The sequence below is a fragment of the Onychostruthus taczanowskii genome, unplaced genomic scaffold, assembly GCF_017590055.1.
Source record: "Onychostruthus taczanowskii isolate IOZ18803 unplaced genomic scaffold, ASM1759005v1 scaffold10, whole genome shotgun sequence".
Classification (NCBI taxonomy): Eukaryota; Metazoa; Chordata; class Aves; order Passeriformes; family Passeridae; genus Onychostruthus; species Onychostruthus taczanowskii.
Window position 1 is genome coordinate 6,651,642 of NW_024496526.1, and position 19,545 is coordinate 6,671,186.

General features: G+C 39.3%; 1 protein-coding gene across 16 annotated transcripts in view; it reads right to left on the reverse strand.

Moving 5' to 3' along the window:
• CLASP1 (cytoplasmic linker associated protein 1) overlaps nt 1-19,545 on the reverse strand; it is a 171,620-nt gene that overhangs the window by 39,276 nt on the left and 112,799 nt on the right. For 7 of the 16 annotated variants that reach the window (XM_041403571.1, XM_041403622.1, XM_041403613.1 and 4 more), the window contains 8 exons: nt 15,625-15,728; nt 13,063-13,086; nt 11,904-12,148; nt 8,250-8,313; nt 6,828-6,830; nt 6,415-6,578; nt 5,457-5,535; nt 5,058-5,201 (listed from right to left, as the gene is read on the reverse strand). In XM_041403571.1, coding sequence (XP_041259505.1) covers nt 5,058-5,201; nt 5,457-5,535; nt 6,415-6,578; nt 6,828-6,830; nt 8,250-8,313; nt 11,904-12,148; nt 13,063-13,086; nt 15,625-15,728 — 827 coding nt within the window. The remainder of the gene's footprint in view (nt 1-5,057; nt 5,202-5,456; nt 5,536-6,414; nt 6,579-6,827; nt 6,831-8,249; nt 8,314-11,903; nt 12,149-13,062; nt 13,087-15,624; nt 15,729-19,545) is intronic. The other 9 variants (XM_041403683.1, XM_041403641.1, XM_041403632.1 and 6 more) reach the window with 3 other exon arrangements.

Sequence of the window (19,545 nt, forward strand, 5' to 3'; positions counted from 1 at the left end):
CAGCTCACTGAGAGGCTCTGAGAGTGCTCTTACACATCTGTCCCAGAGCAGCTGGAATCAGACCGATGCTAGATCGATGATCAAAACTTCCAAGAGTTTTTAGAGGTTTCATGGCATCACCATGCAAAGGAGGCTAATTTCCTTTCCTGTCACTGGTCCTCCTAAAAGTGTTTGCTTTAGTGTCACTGGTCCTCCTACAGATATCAAAGAAATATTTTATCTAAAGTTGCTTGATCTGGGCTTCACTGATAGATAGGTTTTGCTGATCAAAGTGATGATATCAGTATTTCTCAAGAGATGACCTTGAGGATTACTAGTTAAAGAAGTAAATACATCTTCATTGCCTGTTCAGCTTATGAAGTGTCTGTTGGCCTGCAGTTTTCTCTCTGAAATCTTCCTCATCTTCTTCATAATTAAGAAACTGTTCCTCAATCAGTTTTAGTGAAAAAAATCTGATCCCAAATGCATTTTCTTTGGATATAATTCAGAAACTGTTCCTCAATCAGTTTTAGTGAAAAAAAATCTGATCCCAAATGCATTTTCTTTGGATATGCCTCAACTTCACCTGCAAACCAGTGGTAGCAATCCAAGGAGACTCTTCCTCAAGGTACTTTCAAGGAAGGCTTCATCCTCATGAAAATTAGAGCAACACAAGCACTTTCCTGGGCTTTTTGATTCAGTGCAATGAATTTGGTTTTTCTTACCAAAACCCATCCAACTGTCTGTATTCAAGGGCAGCTTGCAGTGACAAGAGGGGCAGTTGAAAGAAAAAGTTTTCCCAGTTACGTAAGTGGAAGGCAGAACGTGATGTACACGTGACAGAAGGCTGCCCATAACATGTAAAAATGCCTTCAGGCTTGTAAAATAAAAGCACCATTGGAATGTTTCATCAACAAAGAAGCCAGCCAGGATATTTGGAGCAAAGGAAAAAATTTCTTCTGCCCTGAGATTAGTAGTCCAAATACTGATCAGGCAATACAGATGTTGTTATTTATCATTAAGACCAGAGCTGGGCTGATTAACAAGATGGTAAGAATTGTCACTGGCCCTTCACCTCAGGAGGCCTCATTCCCCTTCAGCCTGTACAAAGTCCTCCTAAACACTAAGATCCTATGTGCCCTCACAGCTGATTCCACACCCACAAATTCTGGGCACTCGTGTTAAACAAAAGTTTCCATTCAGACAAGCCTTGGACATGAGGTTTCTGTAGGCTTTGACCAAAGTCAAATGAGAAGCCTTATTCTAATTTCCATTCTCAAACTGATGGCTCTTTTCCAGGATCAAAGTATTTTCCCACACAGAGCCCATGCCTGTCATCCAAGTTCAATCAGCACTTTACCTACGTAAGGATTGCACAACAACTTTGCTGGCAATATTACTAATAAAATGGTGAAGTTACTGACTTACAGTGTCCTCACCAGTCATCACAGTACTGGCATTGCCATTGTGTTACTTTTCTGTGTGGTAATTAACTGCCTTTTGTAAAATTATTTCATCAAATCTTAAACAATTTCCAGAGGAAAATCAGAACTAACACCCTGCTACAGCAGGAAAGCCAAGTATCTCACACGAGGTTAGATGCTACTGCAGTCAAAATTACAGCTCAGTTATCTGAAATCTTCATCTGTGCCCTGCCCACTGATAAGCTCTGCTTGGGGAAGAAGCCATGAGTTGGCTGCATGTGCAGGAATCACCAACAGGTGCTCTCCTCACGCTGGGACCACATCCCATCCAGGTCTCCACATGGCACTGCTCCTACCCTGTGGCTTTTGTTCAGCATGGAAGACAAGTGTGTTCACCTTTCTCCCAGCACTGCTTGCAGGAAGTGAACCTTAAGCTGAGTGCAGGGTAAACACCCAAAAGTACTAACAATCTTTAAAACAAGACAAATATTTACCTGTAACACATTGCAGATCACCTTATTTTAAATCCACAGCTTGACAATAATTTTAACTGCACACACTCATGGCTACTATCAGCAGTTTAAATGGTTTCTGCCCTGAGAGGGAATCACAACATTTTGTCAATGCACACTTTAGTATCTACTGCATGTTCCCCATAGTACATCTCATCCTCCTTGTGATAACAGAGCTTATGTTTTAACTACAGATGTCATTTCATAAGGGACCATAAACTGCTTTATGCAAAACAGCATTTCTTTTGACTTTTTCTTATCTCACTAGCTACAAAACATGAGCTGTAGTTCAAATTGTGTCAGATTAGTTAAGTGTGCTCATTAAGTGTGTTTAAGTGTTGTCACAAGAAAACACAAAGTTATTAATAAAGCTGTAGTATTCAGTTTGAAAAGGTTTTTGGGCTAAATTACATTTTTTGTTCTGTTTTTCCCCAGTGCCTTAACACTATGTGGCTGAGACCTCCATGACCATCACACATAGTAAGTAGTAGCAATGGACAGACTACCACTAACAAAAGGATAATCTCAGTATAGACTGAAAATGTATATAATCAGTTCTGTTCTTGAACAGATGCATTGACTGCTATTACAGGATCAGATTTGCATGACTAATTGCCACGTGCACACAGCAGACACATGCCTTTGTCACTGACAGACATCACTAGTGTGAGGAAGTTTGCTTTATCTGCCTCTGCTCAAAGGTAAACCCCAGACAGAACAGCATGGCCACCACACACAGATATTACTGGCATTGTGGTAGAATTCAGTAACTCAGACTTGGGTGAAGAGGATATTGGCTGTGGGACTCCATTTCTTGGGGGAAAGAGTCCCTGCCTCCAGGAGCAGCTGAGCAACAGCATCATTGTTCCACCAAGTCAGCCACCCCTGTAAACAGGACTGCACCACCCAGGAGCCCTCAGTGCCATGGATGTTGTGCACTCTTGTCCCTTGCAGGAGCTGAGTTCATTGCACTGGTACTCTTAAGACCAGATTCTACTGAAAAACTATTTTTACACTTTTTACAAGCCTCTTGTGGTACTTCAATCAACTGAAGACAAAACTGATTCTTCTCCTTCTCCCCAGTAATCTCCACTGCTGTCCTCAGGTTGTCTCAGTATTTACAGGGCATGGTCTGCTTTGCATTTAGAAAACCACAGATCTTGAAGGCCACCATAATACCTTCCACAAGGGTAGAAAAAGATGCTTAAATGAATAATCTTGATATTAAAAAGGCACTACTTTTTTCCCCCAAGTTATATTGCCAGAAAAAACCACAGCAATATTTGTGTTCTTCAGAACATTTCACCTGTTTAGATTTGCTCTTGATAATCCAATTCACTATTGCATAATCAATTTATAAGTCTGTTAACTACAGTCCTGACAGATATAATGGCCAATGACTGCTTGTAAATCCTTAGCTGCACTGTTTCTTCTAAAGCTCCTGGTTTGTACTATGTTCTTAATAAAATCGTAGTACAGCAATGGTATGATGAAATAAAGATCACCTGTGCATTTGTTTTTAGTATCCTAAATTAGCTTAACTGTGTAATAATTTATTTGGAAAGTACTGGCACCAAAGGCAAATCCAAGTCACATGCAGGTTTAATAAGAAGAATTTTGATTCAGTAATCACTTGTCAGCCTGAGGGCACTTGCCCAAGTCTTACTAAGGTAGAGTTTGCTGCAAGTTTTGCCAGAGCTATGCAAGCCGTTGGAACAGACAGAAGGATGGACACCACACAGTGAGCACCTGCTCCCCACAGCCCACAGGGAACAGCAAACATCCAATTTTTCAGCTGCAGCAGATACTCTGTGCTTCCATTGCATGCAGCAATGATGACCCCTAATGGTGGAATGTTTCTGCTGCTGAGCAATATGAACAGATTTTGCTTTCCAATGCATATTTCTACTTAAAATAATTACAACTACCCCTCACAGTCCAACAGCAAAATAAACTGCTTGAGGTTCACCTGAACTGTAACACAGAAGCAGCTGCTTTGCCTGATCAATTCTGACTTTGGACATGGAAACATTAAAATGCAAATCCTTATTCCAGCATTAAGTCCAGAATTTTAAGTACCCCTTTTTTTTCCTGAGGGAGACTATCTTACAGAAGCAAGTTTCAGTTATAGTACTGTGAATAATCCCTACAGGAAGTCCTCAAAAAAGATAATGTTCCTTTTTCCCACAGAACCAATCACCTGTATGTGAGCAAGCAAACAGCTCACATGCCCAAACAGCTTCTTTGAAGCCTTCCTTCAGCTGCTGGATAATGCTGCACAAATGTGTGTGGCAGCACATTTGATACCCAGCAATCTTTTCATCAGAATCAAATAAAAGTAATTTTATTATTTCCAAAGTTATGAAATTGCATGTTGTTCTAGTATTAAGTCAACATTTCATGTGCATATAATGTAAAGTTCTCATATAATTTTTACAATCTGAAATTATTAAAATTTGGCTGGGATTTTTAAATCCCAGTTCATCTCAAAGCCTTTAACTCCTACTGGAAGTAGAAGGTAATTTTAAATTGTGTTACAGATGCCAGCTACATAAAACTAAGTCTTGCTTTTCTCTTGGGAGAGATGAGTATCACTACCTGTCCCATTTTAGCTTGCCTGACACTTGCATCGAGAGCAAGATAAAGAACAAGGTAACTATTACTCAGGCCTGACCTAATTGTGTCATTTTTTTCCAGGTAGAGATAAACACACAACACTTAAAAGAGAAGGGTTGAGAGCCCCTGGCAGCTTACTGATTTGTTTACTTTCTTTTAACAACATTATAACACTGAAGTTGTGCTAGCTTTCAGGCTACAAAGCACAAAGCCTTCACCTAAACAAAATACAAACCTAGAGATACTGCCAGACTGCTCGAGAAAAAGCACATTTTCACACCATGGTCTCCTTTTGTATGGTCATAGTAGATAAAGTCACACAAGTAAAAAAATATATGAAGACATGCTTCAGAATTGTGTGTGGGCTGAATTGACAGTTTTGTTTGGACAGTGAGGTATGTAAAATCAGGGCTTTTTTGAGTCTGATCACTGAACGTTTCATTACCTTTATGACAGGTTTTTTTGTTTTTTTTCCTCCTTTCTGAAGAGTGATAATTACTACAAATACTTCAGTGTCCTGGCTTACCTTTCTCACATCTGAGCTCTTTGGTTCTGTAGTCCAAGTTATAATTCTAGATACAGCAAGTCTTGTCTCACTGGAATTCACAAAGTCTGTTGGATCCATCTGTCTTGCCAAGGACTCAATATACTTCAGGATAGCAACTTTGACCTGGGAAATTAAAAAGGATATGTGAAGCTCAGGAGCTGGCAAAGATGCATTTTTTCCATAGGAACAGATCCCACTACAGACTGACAAAGACATCACATGGTGGGGAGGAAGTATTCCTGGAACATGTCTCCAAATTGCCAATATGCACATAATACAATAATTACCTTCTCAGGAGTTCTATGCTTTATGGCATGCCTGACATGACAAGTAAGACAAGCACATTGATGCTTTAGTGAAATGGCTTTTGATACTGACCTTCAGGTTTGGTGTCTGGGTCTGATCTACAATAAACCTCATCAAAATGTTAAATTGTTGATCAAATGGAAAAGAATCCCTGTCCAAAAGAAACAAAAGCAAAAATGTAATGCAACATAAATGAAATTAACTCAATACCTCAAAGCTTACATAGCAGATTTCAAAACACTTTTCTTCTTGGTAACTTTACCATCAATAAGAGAAACTCTGAGCTTAAGGATTAGGTAGTTATTGACACAACACTGGAGAAAACTGCTAAATCAGTGTATTTGCACACTGTTACTCTACTCGCTGTACACTTCTGTTGGCATGCCTGTCCATTTAATTTCAGACTCTGCTTTGTTCCCTTATCTCTAGAAGCAGCTTGGTTTATCTTGTCTTCAGGGTTCATACCTGGTTTTGATCTCTCTCCTCTTTTTTCCCCACTATTTTCTCCTAGATTATTACTAGTTTTTCTTTTCTTTTTAAATTATCCTATTTCTAGAATGAGCCAAACTTTATTGTAATAGTGTCCTGTGCTGAACATCCTTTGCAAAGGACATGGAGTATAGAACTGGTTGTGAGCACCAAGGTAGCATTCAAGGTCTTATCCTGATATTTGTGTCTGAACAAGATAAAAGAGGTGCTGAACTTTGTGGTAAAGCACCATTCATATTCTCAATACTGCAATTTTTTGGGTACCTGTCAATCAAAAAACCCTGATATCTGAGCATATTAGAAAGCCTTAAAATTAATCCATCATATATTTTTAAATTTATGCTTTAAAGTTATTTATTTAGAAGAGAGACAGGCCTTTTTAATTCAATACTTCAAATACTGTGACATAACTTTGTTCTCCTTTATTCTTATATTCATCAAGACTGAGCCCTCAAAATACACAGTACTGCTGGATTTCTAAAATCACACCTTCCTGTAATCCCAAAAAACCTCAGCAACATTTGCCATCTGAGTACTCTACCTGGTGACATCCAGAGCTTTTTGAACTTTTGCCTGCACAGACCCCAACAAATCTGCTCCCATTTTCTTTAGCAACTGAGTCAGGAGAACAAAAAGCCAATCCTGCAAGTCGTCTTTATGAATGATGATGAAATCCACCAGGGTTTCCAGAAACATACTGAAGACCTATAAACAAAACAAGTGTCAGAAAAAGAAATACAATTCTTAAAATAAAAATATTCAAATGGGAAGGGGGTTTACAGTCTGAATTTCAGGATGATTTTGTTATAAGAGTTTAATGAATGAATGATTTTAGTGACTACATTGCTCTGGAAAAAAAATCAGACAAGACATGTCTAAAAGGTGTTGTATTAAAATACCACATGTAACAAATGAATGAAGGAAGGAAGGAAGGAAGGGGTAGAAAACACTTACTCTCTGTTGTGAATTCCACGGCAAAGCAGGCCATGCAACAAAACAAACCACTCATTAGCACACGGAGTGATCAAGGATGCAATTTCTCAACAGATAAAAGACACATTCATTCAAAGTTAACATTTTCTTAAAACACAATCTCTTATTATATGCCTTGGATCAGATTCAGTCTCCTCAGTCAAGAAGTAACATATGTTTATATACAGTTCTACGAACAAAGCTATGTTTGTTGAACACCACAACTAATGAGTTTGTATCAGTAATTCTACAAAAGCAGCAGTGAAGATGACAGATCACTGCTGCCACAAAGGACATACTTGAGTCCAGTGTGCAATAGAGTCTGACCTCACTCAGAAATTGGAATTATTTTGCAAACAAATAATTAGATCTTCGCCCTTTCTACTACACAAAACTTGGGAAACCAAGCAGTAAGAACTTACAGGTAGGTACTACAAGCTTGGTGAGATCTGTGGGACAGCTGGTCCACCAGTATAATTAAGGTAAAAAATGCACATTTTGAGCAGGCTACTCTGCCTGCCCATGGAATTTGCACCCAACAATAATTTATTAACACATCCACCAGTATAATTAAGGCAAAAAATGCACATTTTGAGCAGGACCTATGACAGGCTACTCTGCCTGCCCATGGAATTTGCACCCAACAATAATTTATTAACACTGGTTTACCAAGAGGTCTTGAAGTACAAAGATTTATACAACTTATTCTTTCTCAAACTGCATTTAACCCAACTGCTGATGTTTTTACACAGCCATACTGGTTTTCCTCAGCTAGCAAAACTCAAAAAAGGGCATGAAATTCCATATTCCTTTCACCCTGCTTCTCCTTAGCTGTCATAGCAATCCACTAGTCTTGAACACGCTTACGGGCCCTACCTCCCCATTCTGTGGCCCACTTCCTCTTAAGAAATGTCTGTAAATTCATGCCACAGCCTTTAACTTCAAAGGTCAGTGTTTTAAGGAAGGCAAAGTAGCTATATCAAAGACCTTGATTATGAGAATCAGAATAGTATCTTGGTGAGACACCTGCTCCCAGGTGTACACAACACACAAACCCCAGTGGCTGTGATGCTCATGACCCCTCGTGGACCACTCTTCCCTGTGTATCACCAGAAATACACCCTAGAGAAGTGCAAATCAAACTGAACTCCTGGCTCCAGGAGGTGACCTCTGAAAGGCATTAGGCTGCTCCTCAGGCAGCACGGAGTAACCAGCTCCTAGCAACATAAAAGAGACTGAGACATATCCCCTCCTTGTAAAACAAATGCAAACCGAGGAGATTTTTAAATGCCAGTTTTCCCCAGCAGATGGCAGGGGCAGAAATACAAACCACTTATCTTGGAACAGTGCCAAATGTGCACACACAGTAATGTAGGAGAGCAAGCCAAGGCTTTGTGATCTTACCTTGCTGTGAGGGTCAGCAAACATGCGAGTAAATATTTCACACAGCCTTTTTAACTCGACTCGGCTAAAATACATAAATAAAACACCACATTAATGCCAAAGTTTTAGTTGCAGGGGAAAAAAAGGCAGCTAATAAATATTAACAGCTGAAAGATCTAACCTTCTTTATTTAAATGTTACTTAGGTCACATTTCTGAAAACTTTGTATATCTAGGCAAAGCCTTTACTGGTACTTCAGTTTAACTGCTGGGATCACCAGTTTTACACTAAAAAGCTAATAAACATTTATTTTTTTAAATCTTGAACCAGACAATTTTATTTTCTGCTGCTTTTATTTTCTTCTACATTCTGGATTCCAGAAGACAACTTGAAATGTGCACATTTGCAAGGCACTTAGTTTCTGTCTGGGTCAAGGTTGCTGAATCACTGAATCATGCATTTCTTTCTCCTTAAAAATAGGTTCTTCAAGTCTCCTGTGTGTCAAGATTTTCAAATTTTCAAGTAAAATCAGAACTTTCTGGTTATATACTAATCACGTATTTTGGTTTAAATTCCCAGTTGCTTCAGTAGTATCGGTCTAAAATCACAGATTATTAACACATCAGAACTGACTCCAAAGTCTGACAGCAGGCAGGCACATTGAGGAGCCAAACATATAGAAATGGAAGAGACATTAACAAATGGCCAACTATTACAGCAGATAATTACATCAAGGAACTATCTAACTTCCTATTTGTAAGAGATTATTAGCTGCTCAGTAGTGCTCTTTTTATGGCAGGGGGGAAGAAGAATGATGCATGAGATACTGAGTTGGAGTAAAATGCAGAACTCTTTGGTGCCAAATCTCTTATCTGCAATGTATTGAGAAGTCTTAGCTTTCCTGCAAAGCAAACTGGCAAAAAATACAGAAGCTCTTCTTGTTTATGGTGCAAACAAAACCTGAGCAAGGCAGTTAGGTTACATTTCCTGCATACTATGGATGCAAATAAACATTTTTCACAATTATAATGAAACCAGAGCAACTAGTGAAATGAACACTGACTGCTCAGAGAAGAGTTATTGAAGATTTTGACTACAGGGAATTCATTTCCAGAACAACATTAATTGTACAATCCACCAACTTCTCTGTTTCTAAAAATAATCTTTGAACAGGCCAGAATAAGGCAGTAGTCTACAGATGCTTTATGTTAGATTGTTTCTAAGTAACACAGGATTTTTTTTCCCCCAATAAATCTATGCATTAAAGGCTGATTAAGTTTTAAAAGGGCACAAAACCAATGGGTTTAAGAGTCTGGTAGGGAGGGAAAAGTCTTTGTAACAACATCACAGTAAACTGTCAGCTTAATTCAGGGTGAGGCTGCACAGGCTCAAAATTACTACAGCATTCTCCTGACATCATGCAGACTGCAGATCTCTGAATGAACCCCTCTTTATTACTCTAATGGATTTTCTTTCTGGACAAAGGTTATATAAAGTCAGCAAGTATATGTGTGACTGTTTCTAAAAACTCACAGACCCAAGGTAACAATGCAAGTACTGAATTGCAACAGGCAGTGGAAGAACATTTCCTTAAGGGACTCGTTTGCCTTGTTTTATTTAGGAGAGCTTATGGGGAGCCCTTCAAAAAGTAGGCCACATGAAGCTGTATGATACAAAGAGGATGGGTAAGTGCCATTCCACTTTGCATGCACATCTCTGGACATGCAAATCCCAGCTAACAGAGGATCAGCCATCTTTCAGTTCAGAATACTAAAGAAAACCCAACCACATCACTGCCTCTTATTAATGTGTTTCACCACAACAGAAGGCAACAGGTTTAATTACAAGACAGACTTGCCCCTTGGACTAATGACCTTGATGATGTTCTCAAGATGCCGTGGGAACAAGCAGGATGATAAAATCTAATCATTAGAACAGGCACCAGATCAACTCTGAACCAAGGAGGAAGCAGATCAAAAGAAAATCCAAAATGAAATACAGAGAACTAATCACAGTACTGAATCTGAAAAAAAACAACTGCACAGAAGTGTAGTTTCTGGGACAGATTTAAAAATTATTCAGGATCAAAGCTAAGACAACTTGCTGGCTTGAGGGACTGGTGACAGCACAGTTCAAACACTATAACCAGCAGGGCTGATAATCAAGAGTTTAATTCCACCAGTATTTCTGCTAAGATCTACTGACCTGGATAAACAGCTCATCACCAAAACTTCTCAGTGCTTCGTCCCATGCAACTATCCCCAACAGCAGTCCAAACCTTGCTTATAATCCTCACACACTTTTGTGGCAAAACCAAAATCTCACCCAACTTTTTCATACAAGTAATGAGGTGCCACAGTTTTTCCACGCAGTTTGTTAAAGAGAAAGAAAAAAGACAGCATACATGGTGGAAGTATCGGTGGAAGTATCTTTTAATAGACCACATCAAAAAGCATCTCTGATCTTGAGACTCTAACTACCCATTTTCAAAACCTGTAGCACTTCCCATTTAAGGCCTGTATCACATCATGTGAAGTGGTAGAAAATTTTTATAATGGCAAGAAACCAATTTTTTCAGGCCTGCTCTCAGTACACTTTTATTCAGAATGTTAACATGAACCATGAAATTCTTTTCAGCCAGTGTGAAGCCCTTTTAAAATAGAAACAATTGCACAAACCCAAGTAGGGAGGCTCTAAACAACCACTTATAAACTTGGCCATAATTTAAGTACATATGATTCACAACAGAAAAATAAAATTGTCACAGCTATTTGTGAATGTTACCTTCAATGGAGCCAAGAGATAAACAGCTTATTTCAAACACTTTCTCCATAAACTAAGGGTGAAATGTCTATGGCCTGAGAGCCAGCTGTCTAGTTAATGTGACCTGTGGCCATAGGGAGTTTCCAAATGACTTTTGGATAATTCTGAGACCTACTGGGTAATTCTAAAACCACTTTACAAGCGTGATGTGCCAAAGGTGTTTGAAGGGGTTACATGGTTCTCAGCAAGGGAAAAAGGTCTCCTCTCCTACCATATGAAGTTTCAGAGTTGGCACACATACTTCACAGCCCTAAGAAATTTCCCTCTACATTACAAACTACACCATTTATAAGACAAAAGTTTCTGATATAAAATTTTTCAAGAGTTACAAACAGGATCTGTAATTACACCTAACACAGCCTTCATGAAGAGTCGAAGTACAGCCAGCACCAGCACTGTCTGATTTCAGCTTTGAAACACACACCCCGAGTCATTTTACAGTAAGTGCAATGCTTGCTTCACCAACTAAATTGCCATGGGAAAAAATATTGAAGGTTCAAACAGACTAACGTAAAAATGGCACCACCCTTTGAGTATGTTTACAACAGCACCACTGTGGGAAATCTCACTGTGCTACAACAAACACCTACCACTGGAGGTCTTCGTGAGAGGGATGAAAGCTAAGAGAAGACAGCATGCTTGCACCTGAGCCCTTTCTACACTACTGCCACAAATTATACTGATGACACGGCAAAAACCTCCCTTAAAGTTAACTGCAATCCCACATTGTGGAGACAAAGCCTTCACAGCCATGGAGGACACTACCTGTCTCCATAAGGCAGGTACATAATACTGCCTTCTGGCTGCAGTCATCCCTAATGAATTATTGACACCAGAAAACCATGAAGTCACCTCAGTGTCCGCTGGCTTTTCAGTAAATTCTGAAGACCTATGAGCCCTTCTTTCCTTTCAGACCAGTTGGAGCTGGCGCAGTGGTTCAGGACCTCAGCCACATCTTCAGTCTGCCGCAGGTAGTGCGGAATGCCCCCGTTCCTGGAGCCGTAGGAGCGCTCCGAGCAAGCGCTGGAAGCGTCGCTGTTGGCATCGTCATCGGAGTACATCCCGTAGGGCTCATACCTCCTTCTCACCGGCTTTTTCTGGAAAAGGGGAAACTCCGACTTATCAAGTCATATATAGTTACACTGATGCCAAAAGAAAGACATTCTATTTGGAATCACTAAAAACAAGATTAGTGCTACTGTTATAGTGACTGAAGTGTTTTAAAGATGTCACCATGCATTGCCTGCTTACCTCTCAGAGCAGTGCAAGACAGAGCCCACTGATTTCAATGGGACTGAGTGACTCAGGGGAAGAGAGCCTGCCTTCCCCAGCATGAAAATGATGCATTTATGCCCAGTAGAATTAAGCCACTGGTAATGAAATTACATACAATAAATGTTCTACTGGCAATAATGGTCATTTTCATTGTTACAGAACTATGATGATACAACTTCCACTTTAACAAAAAATAAAGATAAGGAAGAAATAGCTGAAAGAATCTGTGCTGGCATGCCCCAGTCACTTTGATATCAATACTCAAGTGACTCTAGAAATGCACTGGATATGGGAGATGGCAATTTCTCTGTTAGTTTGGGCTAGGATTCTTTCCAGAAGCTGCTAAGGGAGTTGAGTACTCAAATCCCACTCATTTCCATAGCATGGCATTACAGGACCTAATTCCCTCAGGTACATCTTTGACTGCCTTGATCCTTACAGAAAGAATAGTAGCATAATTGGCAGCAAAAAACCCTCCTAAATAAACCTTAAAAGAAGAGAGTTGACAAGATAATGTATGAAAAAAATATCATCTATATTCTAAAGTGTTTGCTACAGAATTCCTTCCAGTGTCCAGTCCTGCAGGTCCTGGACTTGTGAAGCCAGCAGAGTTTTGCTTCAACTAGGACTGGAGGATTGAAGCATAGAAATTAACTCACATGCAGTATCATGGGCATTAGCAACAGGGTGGGGAGAGTTGGAAAGTAGAAATAAAAAGTCAAGAAAGCACTAGTACCTTGCTCCTGGAGTCTCCTAACAGCTGTAGGCAGGAAAATATTGAAGGGTGGGAAAAAGCATAGAGAATTATGTCAGAAGCTTATGTAGGGTTTGTTTTTGCAACAAAAATGTATAGCAAATGTGTCTTAGCAAATTAAAAAAAATACAGTTTTTGCAAACTTTATCTCCTAACTGTTGCACTACTCATACTGGTTTACAATTTCCCTTAATACAGTTTTTGCAAAATAAAAGTGGGTATAATAATGCCTGACTTTATCTCCTAACTGTTGCACTACTCATACTGGTTTACAATTTCCCTTAGGGACCTCGGAAGTGAGAATAAACTGTTAAAAACTTTTTTAGGGAACAGATCTATATTCAACACCTCTTTTCTTACTTTAAAAAAATCTACAATTAAAGATACCAGAGATTTTGGTAGTGATTTCACTTTCCCCACATATTACTAGCAGCGTTTCATTTTAGAGTCTTGCAAAGAAATTCTGATGTGAGGAAGCCGCTATCTACAGTACAGCACACTTAATAAACTTCACTTGCCAAGTTCTCTTTCAACCCACAGTTCTTACACCACACTGTTTTGAAGATTAGCTTCTTCTAAGACCCCCTGGTTGGCACCACTGGCTTAAAGGCCTTACTTAACAGCAAAGTTTCCATCACCCTTTGAGCTCTTCTGACAGACCTGAGCACTAATCCCAGTATTGACACTGTGGGTTTAGGCCAGGTCCAGCTCAAACAGAAGCAGTGGATCCAGCTGGAATTGTACAGAGGTCACAGAATGACCCACCATGTTTTGTTTCAATTGAGGATTTGGCTGAAGCCATCATTGGAGAAGTTCTTTTCATTTCTTACAACATGGAAAAGACAACTCTCTGAAAACAAGGTTACTGGGAAAAAGCTGGCATCACAACACTCTCTCAAAAGGAGCCTGCACAGGCTTTCTAAGTTGCCTGTTGTCAGAAGGCAATGAAGAGAAAACTGGGGTGGTGGGAAAGAAGGGATCAACAAGATTGTGTTGCATCTCCTGAAGCCGTACAAATTCAGATTGATGAACCAAGTCAGCAGCACCAGCTAGTTTCCAGCTAGACTTAAGTATTTCCTTTTTAAGTGTTCAACCCTTCAAAATTTTAACATTTCAGTTTAATATTACTTAACATCAAAGCTGGAATATTTAAAAGAGCACTCTAAGTCTTGTTGAAGATTAAGTCACACCCAAAGAAATCTCAGGGCTCAGCAGTCAAATACTGTGACACTCTCCTCCTTTAAGAAACCTGTATTCAGCAGCTGCTCACATGCAGGGATAAAGCCTGATTTCATTTACACAGGCAAACCATTGTCTGTAATTATGTCCTGAACTGCTGTGGTAGCAAATTTGAGGTGGTGAGAGCAGAAATGGGCTCACAAGCTGTTACATTTGGTGATGAAAATGCTCACTAGTGATTCAGCCCACTAAATGCAACAGTGCCATCCATTATACACTGCTCTACCTTACTTGGTTCACAAATACTTTCTTTGTTTTGAAAGATAAATTTTGTATAAAGGGACATTTTTCTAGAAGTACTGTAACAGGTGCCATGAGCAGGGTGGTAATCAGACATAAAAAGGAAAATGTTAGCCATCCTTGGGGAAAGTGAACTAGGAAATGGAGAAAGGCCATCTACCACAAACACTGGTGACATGGTTCATCTTCCTTAAAGTGCATCTCAGACAGATTCTGAGAGATCTGCTTCAAGATACATCAGGAAATCCTTCCCTCATTCAGGTCATTGGAGAAGACCAATGGGTACCCAGCTAGCACTGGTATATATATAGCACTACTACAATAATTTCTCCTGCCTCTTACACATCCTTGCTCCCCCAAATATTCGAAGTACATAAAAAGGCTTATCATGTGCCTTCTGAAAAGCTGGGTTCTATCCAAGAGATACCATAGTACAATAAGATTATACAGGACAGCAACATTTTTTAAAATTACATAAAATTTACTAGGAAAAGCAGTGAATGTTTGAAAGTATTAGCAGCAAACTAGACAAATACAATTCAACTTACACCGTAACAGCATGAGATGGTACAGATTCCATGCAAGCCAAGTTATGAGCTCTCTGAGTATCTACCCAGGTGCAAATAACACAGGGCAGAAACTTGTTCTTGCTGAAACCTGATCAGGAATTGACACTAACAGACAATACCATTTTTCTAACAAAATCTTCATGCAGGTAATAGGACTGATGGAAATCTCTGACCCCATGAGTGCCGAGCACTCTCACAGTGCTGGGCACATCCTCTGACAGCCAAGTGAAAGGCAAACAGCTGATCCAACCCATCCTGCAGCAGCTGTAGTACCAAGCCACAGCACTCTGTCTGACAACAGCTGCAGAGAACTGACATGGAATCAGGAAAAACATACTGCTGCCAGTATACCCAAAGTCCAAACAGCAAAAGGTAACTCTACAGCATCAGCCACTGGCACGATCAGAATAAAGCTATTTAGAAAGAGGAGAACATACGTACAGGTAACTTTAAGCCACTTTCCGGTGTTGGAAGCATTTTGTATTTTTCCTCTTACCAGTGCATCGGCCACAGCAGCCTCCAGATCTGTGCTGGTGCTCAGGACTCGCATGGCATTCACAGAAGCAGGCATCCTGCCTGGCTGTCCGAGTCCAAACCGGTCTGCACAAAAGACAACAGTGAAAGGGACTGTTAAATGAATTCACATTCATTTGGAATCCTAATCAGGTGCCCGAGTAGCTCTCCCCACGGACTCTGGGAACTCACAGTGCTTTTCCATTAAAGGCCCTTTTACCCAGAGCTCCACAGAGTCTGCCATTAGGGTGAGAAATAAACTATTGTTTGTTGGGCGTTGGAGGCAATTTTAGATCCTCAGGGCAACTTTTCATTTATTTATTTTAAGCTGGGAAGCAGGGGATCTATTTTCTGTTTCTTTTTACTCAGTTGTCTCAAAGTTTTATTTTAATGTCAGAGGCAGACGTGCCCATCCCAATCTGGCACTCTCAAAAATCAAGAGAGCTTCTCATTAACATCAGAGAGACAGAACCATGCCCAGTGTCAGAACATGTAAATACTCGAGCACTCATCTGTCCTGCAGCCTTTTCTCTCAGGCAAGGATGTGAGACTAGCAGCACCAGATCAGTCTATTTTATGTCTCAAGACTTGATTAACCAGTAGAATACACCCCTACACCTTCACAGTATAAAAATTAAGTTAATAACTGACTTGTGAAGTGATTCAAATTTCTGGTTCTCTTGAGAAGAAGTTTAAATTCCAGAGCTCTATATCAAAACTGGTTTTGAGCAGACAATATCATCTTTTTTCCCTTTGAATTTGATGGCAAAGCTCTCAATGGCATCCAAAGCAATGGCATTGAGTCTAAAATGCCATTTACACTCCTAACGTTAATCAGTTTACTTTATCATTTGCCCAGTTACCAAAAAAGTTACTGAAATTAGGGTTTTTTAGCCAAATTCAGAAAGGTCCACTAGCAGAACTATGACAGAATCAGTAACTTAAGTATCACAGGCCAGATTCTGGCAGCTGAGTCCTTCTAGAGGGGGGCAGATCAGATACCAGATACTGGGATCCTTGCTCTGGTCCATAAGCAGAAAGATTGGTTACGATATTCCAAGCTTTTCTTTCTTTGTGGGTTTGCTCATGGAAGACTTAGACTATCCCTCCTGGAATGTATGTTACACCTCTGTGCCTGTACCCACACATGCCAACAGGAGTTTTGCCAGCAAATTCAGCGGTGCACGGATCAAGCTGCACAAACCCATTTAAGAGACCTTCAGCTGATCCACATCAAGCAGCAGGAGAGAGGGGTCAAGTCACACAGGTCTTTTAATAGTTCATCTATATTTAATTTAACAGTGGAAAAATACTGCTTGTCAAATTGCTGAAGCATATTGTGGATTTGCTCAAAACTGAGGCCAAACATGGTATTCAGCAGCTTAAGGTGTTTTTGGGGAAAACACTGCGTATCACAAAATTTCACTGCTTTCTCCTTTATGAACCCACTGTACTGAAATTTTTTTTATTGATTAGCTCACACTGACATGCATAATTTATATCAGAGATTCAAGCTGGCCAGTTCTACTGTCCTAATTACACAGCTTTATTTGAGATTAAGCTACTGTGGGGAAACAGGGAAGACTTTTAAAGTCCAAAGTATTTTGAAAAGGAAAAAAACCCTGCAGACTAATATTTATTTCAAACAGAAGTGATACCTATGAAAATTTACTGTTTCTTAGCGTTACATACCCAGACAAGACATTTCTGATTTACAACAAAAGCACATTTTCTACAAAACACATTACAAGGGGAAAAAAAAAGAAACAAACTTCTTAGAACTACTGCCAAAAAGTAATCAAATCATGACATTTCACAAAGAAATAAAAGTTGTATGTGTTATTACTATCCCCTTTTTTAATGCACTTGGGTTGAAAAGTAAGTTCAAATATGGAGATGAAGTAGTATTTTATTCCTAAAATGGAAAAATCTGTGCACTCTTAACAGAAGCACAGAGATGATAATGCAGTAGTCTGACTGAAACTAAAGTCACCACTACAGAGATATATACACTATAAAGTTACAGAGGACAAGGATTTTCCTAAATATAAATGAGATCTGGTACAGTACAAGGGCTGTAACTGTTGAGATAAGTTCTGGACTTGGTATTATATTTAAATCCAAACCAACTGCATTACTCAAGTGTTACTGAGATCAAAATTTGGCTTTAACTTTTGAAACTACACAGCATGAAAATACTACTGTCATTTGTTTTCTAATAAATTTAGTATTACATTAGAAAAGGGAAGATAGTTGGTTGTTTGTTTTTTTTTTTTAAATGAAAAACAAAATGACAAAGTAATTCAATTGTAGATCAGTTTAAGTACCCAGCATAAAGAAACAAAATTGAGCTTTTTTTAACACATTAAATACAGTGTGGCATGCTGGCTTCTATCTCCATGGCTATCAGCAATCTTCTGAACTCCTTTGTTCAGTGATTTTTATGTTTACAACACCCAAGTTACTCTGGGCTTCTCCCCAAGACACTGCTGCCATCCTGGAGTGCTGAAATAAGACCACAGGAGAGACCTCAGTGTATCTCTGATGTGGGGCTGGGAACATTCCTGGCTCCAGGAATAACCAGTACAGTCAAGCCCAATGTTACTGGGCAAGAAATCTGCAGATTATGCTCTGGCCACATTCCCTCATCTCCCTGGCTAGATTAATTCCTTATACTTGTTACACACTTAGTGAAAAGCTGCAGCCACCATCATTAATCCTATTTTGCCATTTTTTAGAACATTTTGGCGTTCTGTAGTACACAGGTAATCATACAAAATCTGATTATGCTTTGTACCAAAGCACAGGAGGCAAACATGAAGTGACTATCATAGGAAGCCAAAAACAAACAAAACTTAAATCTGTATTACAAGTGAGCTGTTTTAAATATTTTTAATTATTTTGGTTAAATGCAAATTCAAATTGTTATCTGAAAATTGCCAGTCAAATCAGCTTGCATAATTTCTGTTGAGTAACATAAGGGAAATGTTTTGAGAGTTTTAGTTAAGTGGTAGCCTTTTAACTAGACTCATGAGAAACAGGTATTTTTCACTCGCTATCTGAAGGGTTAATTAAATAACTTTCAGTATAACAAATTCCTTATAAGATTTTAGCCTCCTAGAAAACACTGAACTCCTCATCTTCTACATTATCTTTGTCCCCACAACTAAGTCTCTGTTGTCCCAAAGCTAACCCTCATTCAATTATTTTTAAGATTCCCAGTAAAATATCCTTATTTCAAAAGGAATTATGGGTTCTCCATAACTGCAAACCCAGTACAGGGGTAGGACAAAAGTAACTGGAATCTGCAGATTTTTCTCATTACATGTAACCATCAGTCACATTATGCAAAGCCCAGTGAAATTAAGGGATTTTTTTTTTTTCTTTCAAAAGCTTCCATGTATTTTGGACAAGGCCTTCAGAATTATAAGAAGGATGGATCAGCATGAGTTATGCCCCAAAGTTCATTCTGAAAGCTCATCAGGTGCTTAACTTTTGCTGCTGCTGTGTATTTTGGAGGAGATCTCACAAAGAACTTTCACTAACAGAGACAGGAGTCCAGAATATTTAGTAATAAATGGGATGAAACCCATTGGGATCCTGTCCTAGGCACTGGAAAGTGCTGCACTGCTAAAGAAGAAAAATAATTTGCAAGTACTCTGCATCAGTCAGGATTTAGCCCATGCTGCACAACTGATCCAATTTACAGGAAAATTGAGAAAGCCCTGGATCACCCTTTGTTGAAACACTGTTCACAATGTTCCTAAAATACACAAAATTAAAAACATCCAATAAATGAAACTCAAAACAAAAAGCCACGTTGAACAAAACCAGAACAGAAAGGCCCGCAGCGGTGAGAAGCACATGCCAAGTGCTGGCTGATGCACACGATGGCAAATGTTAA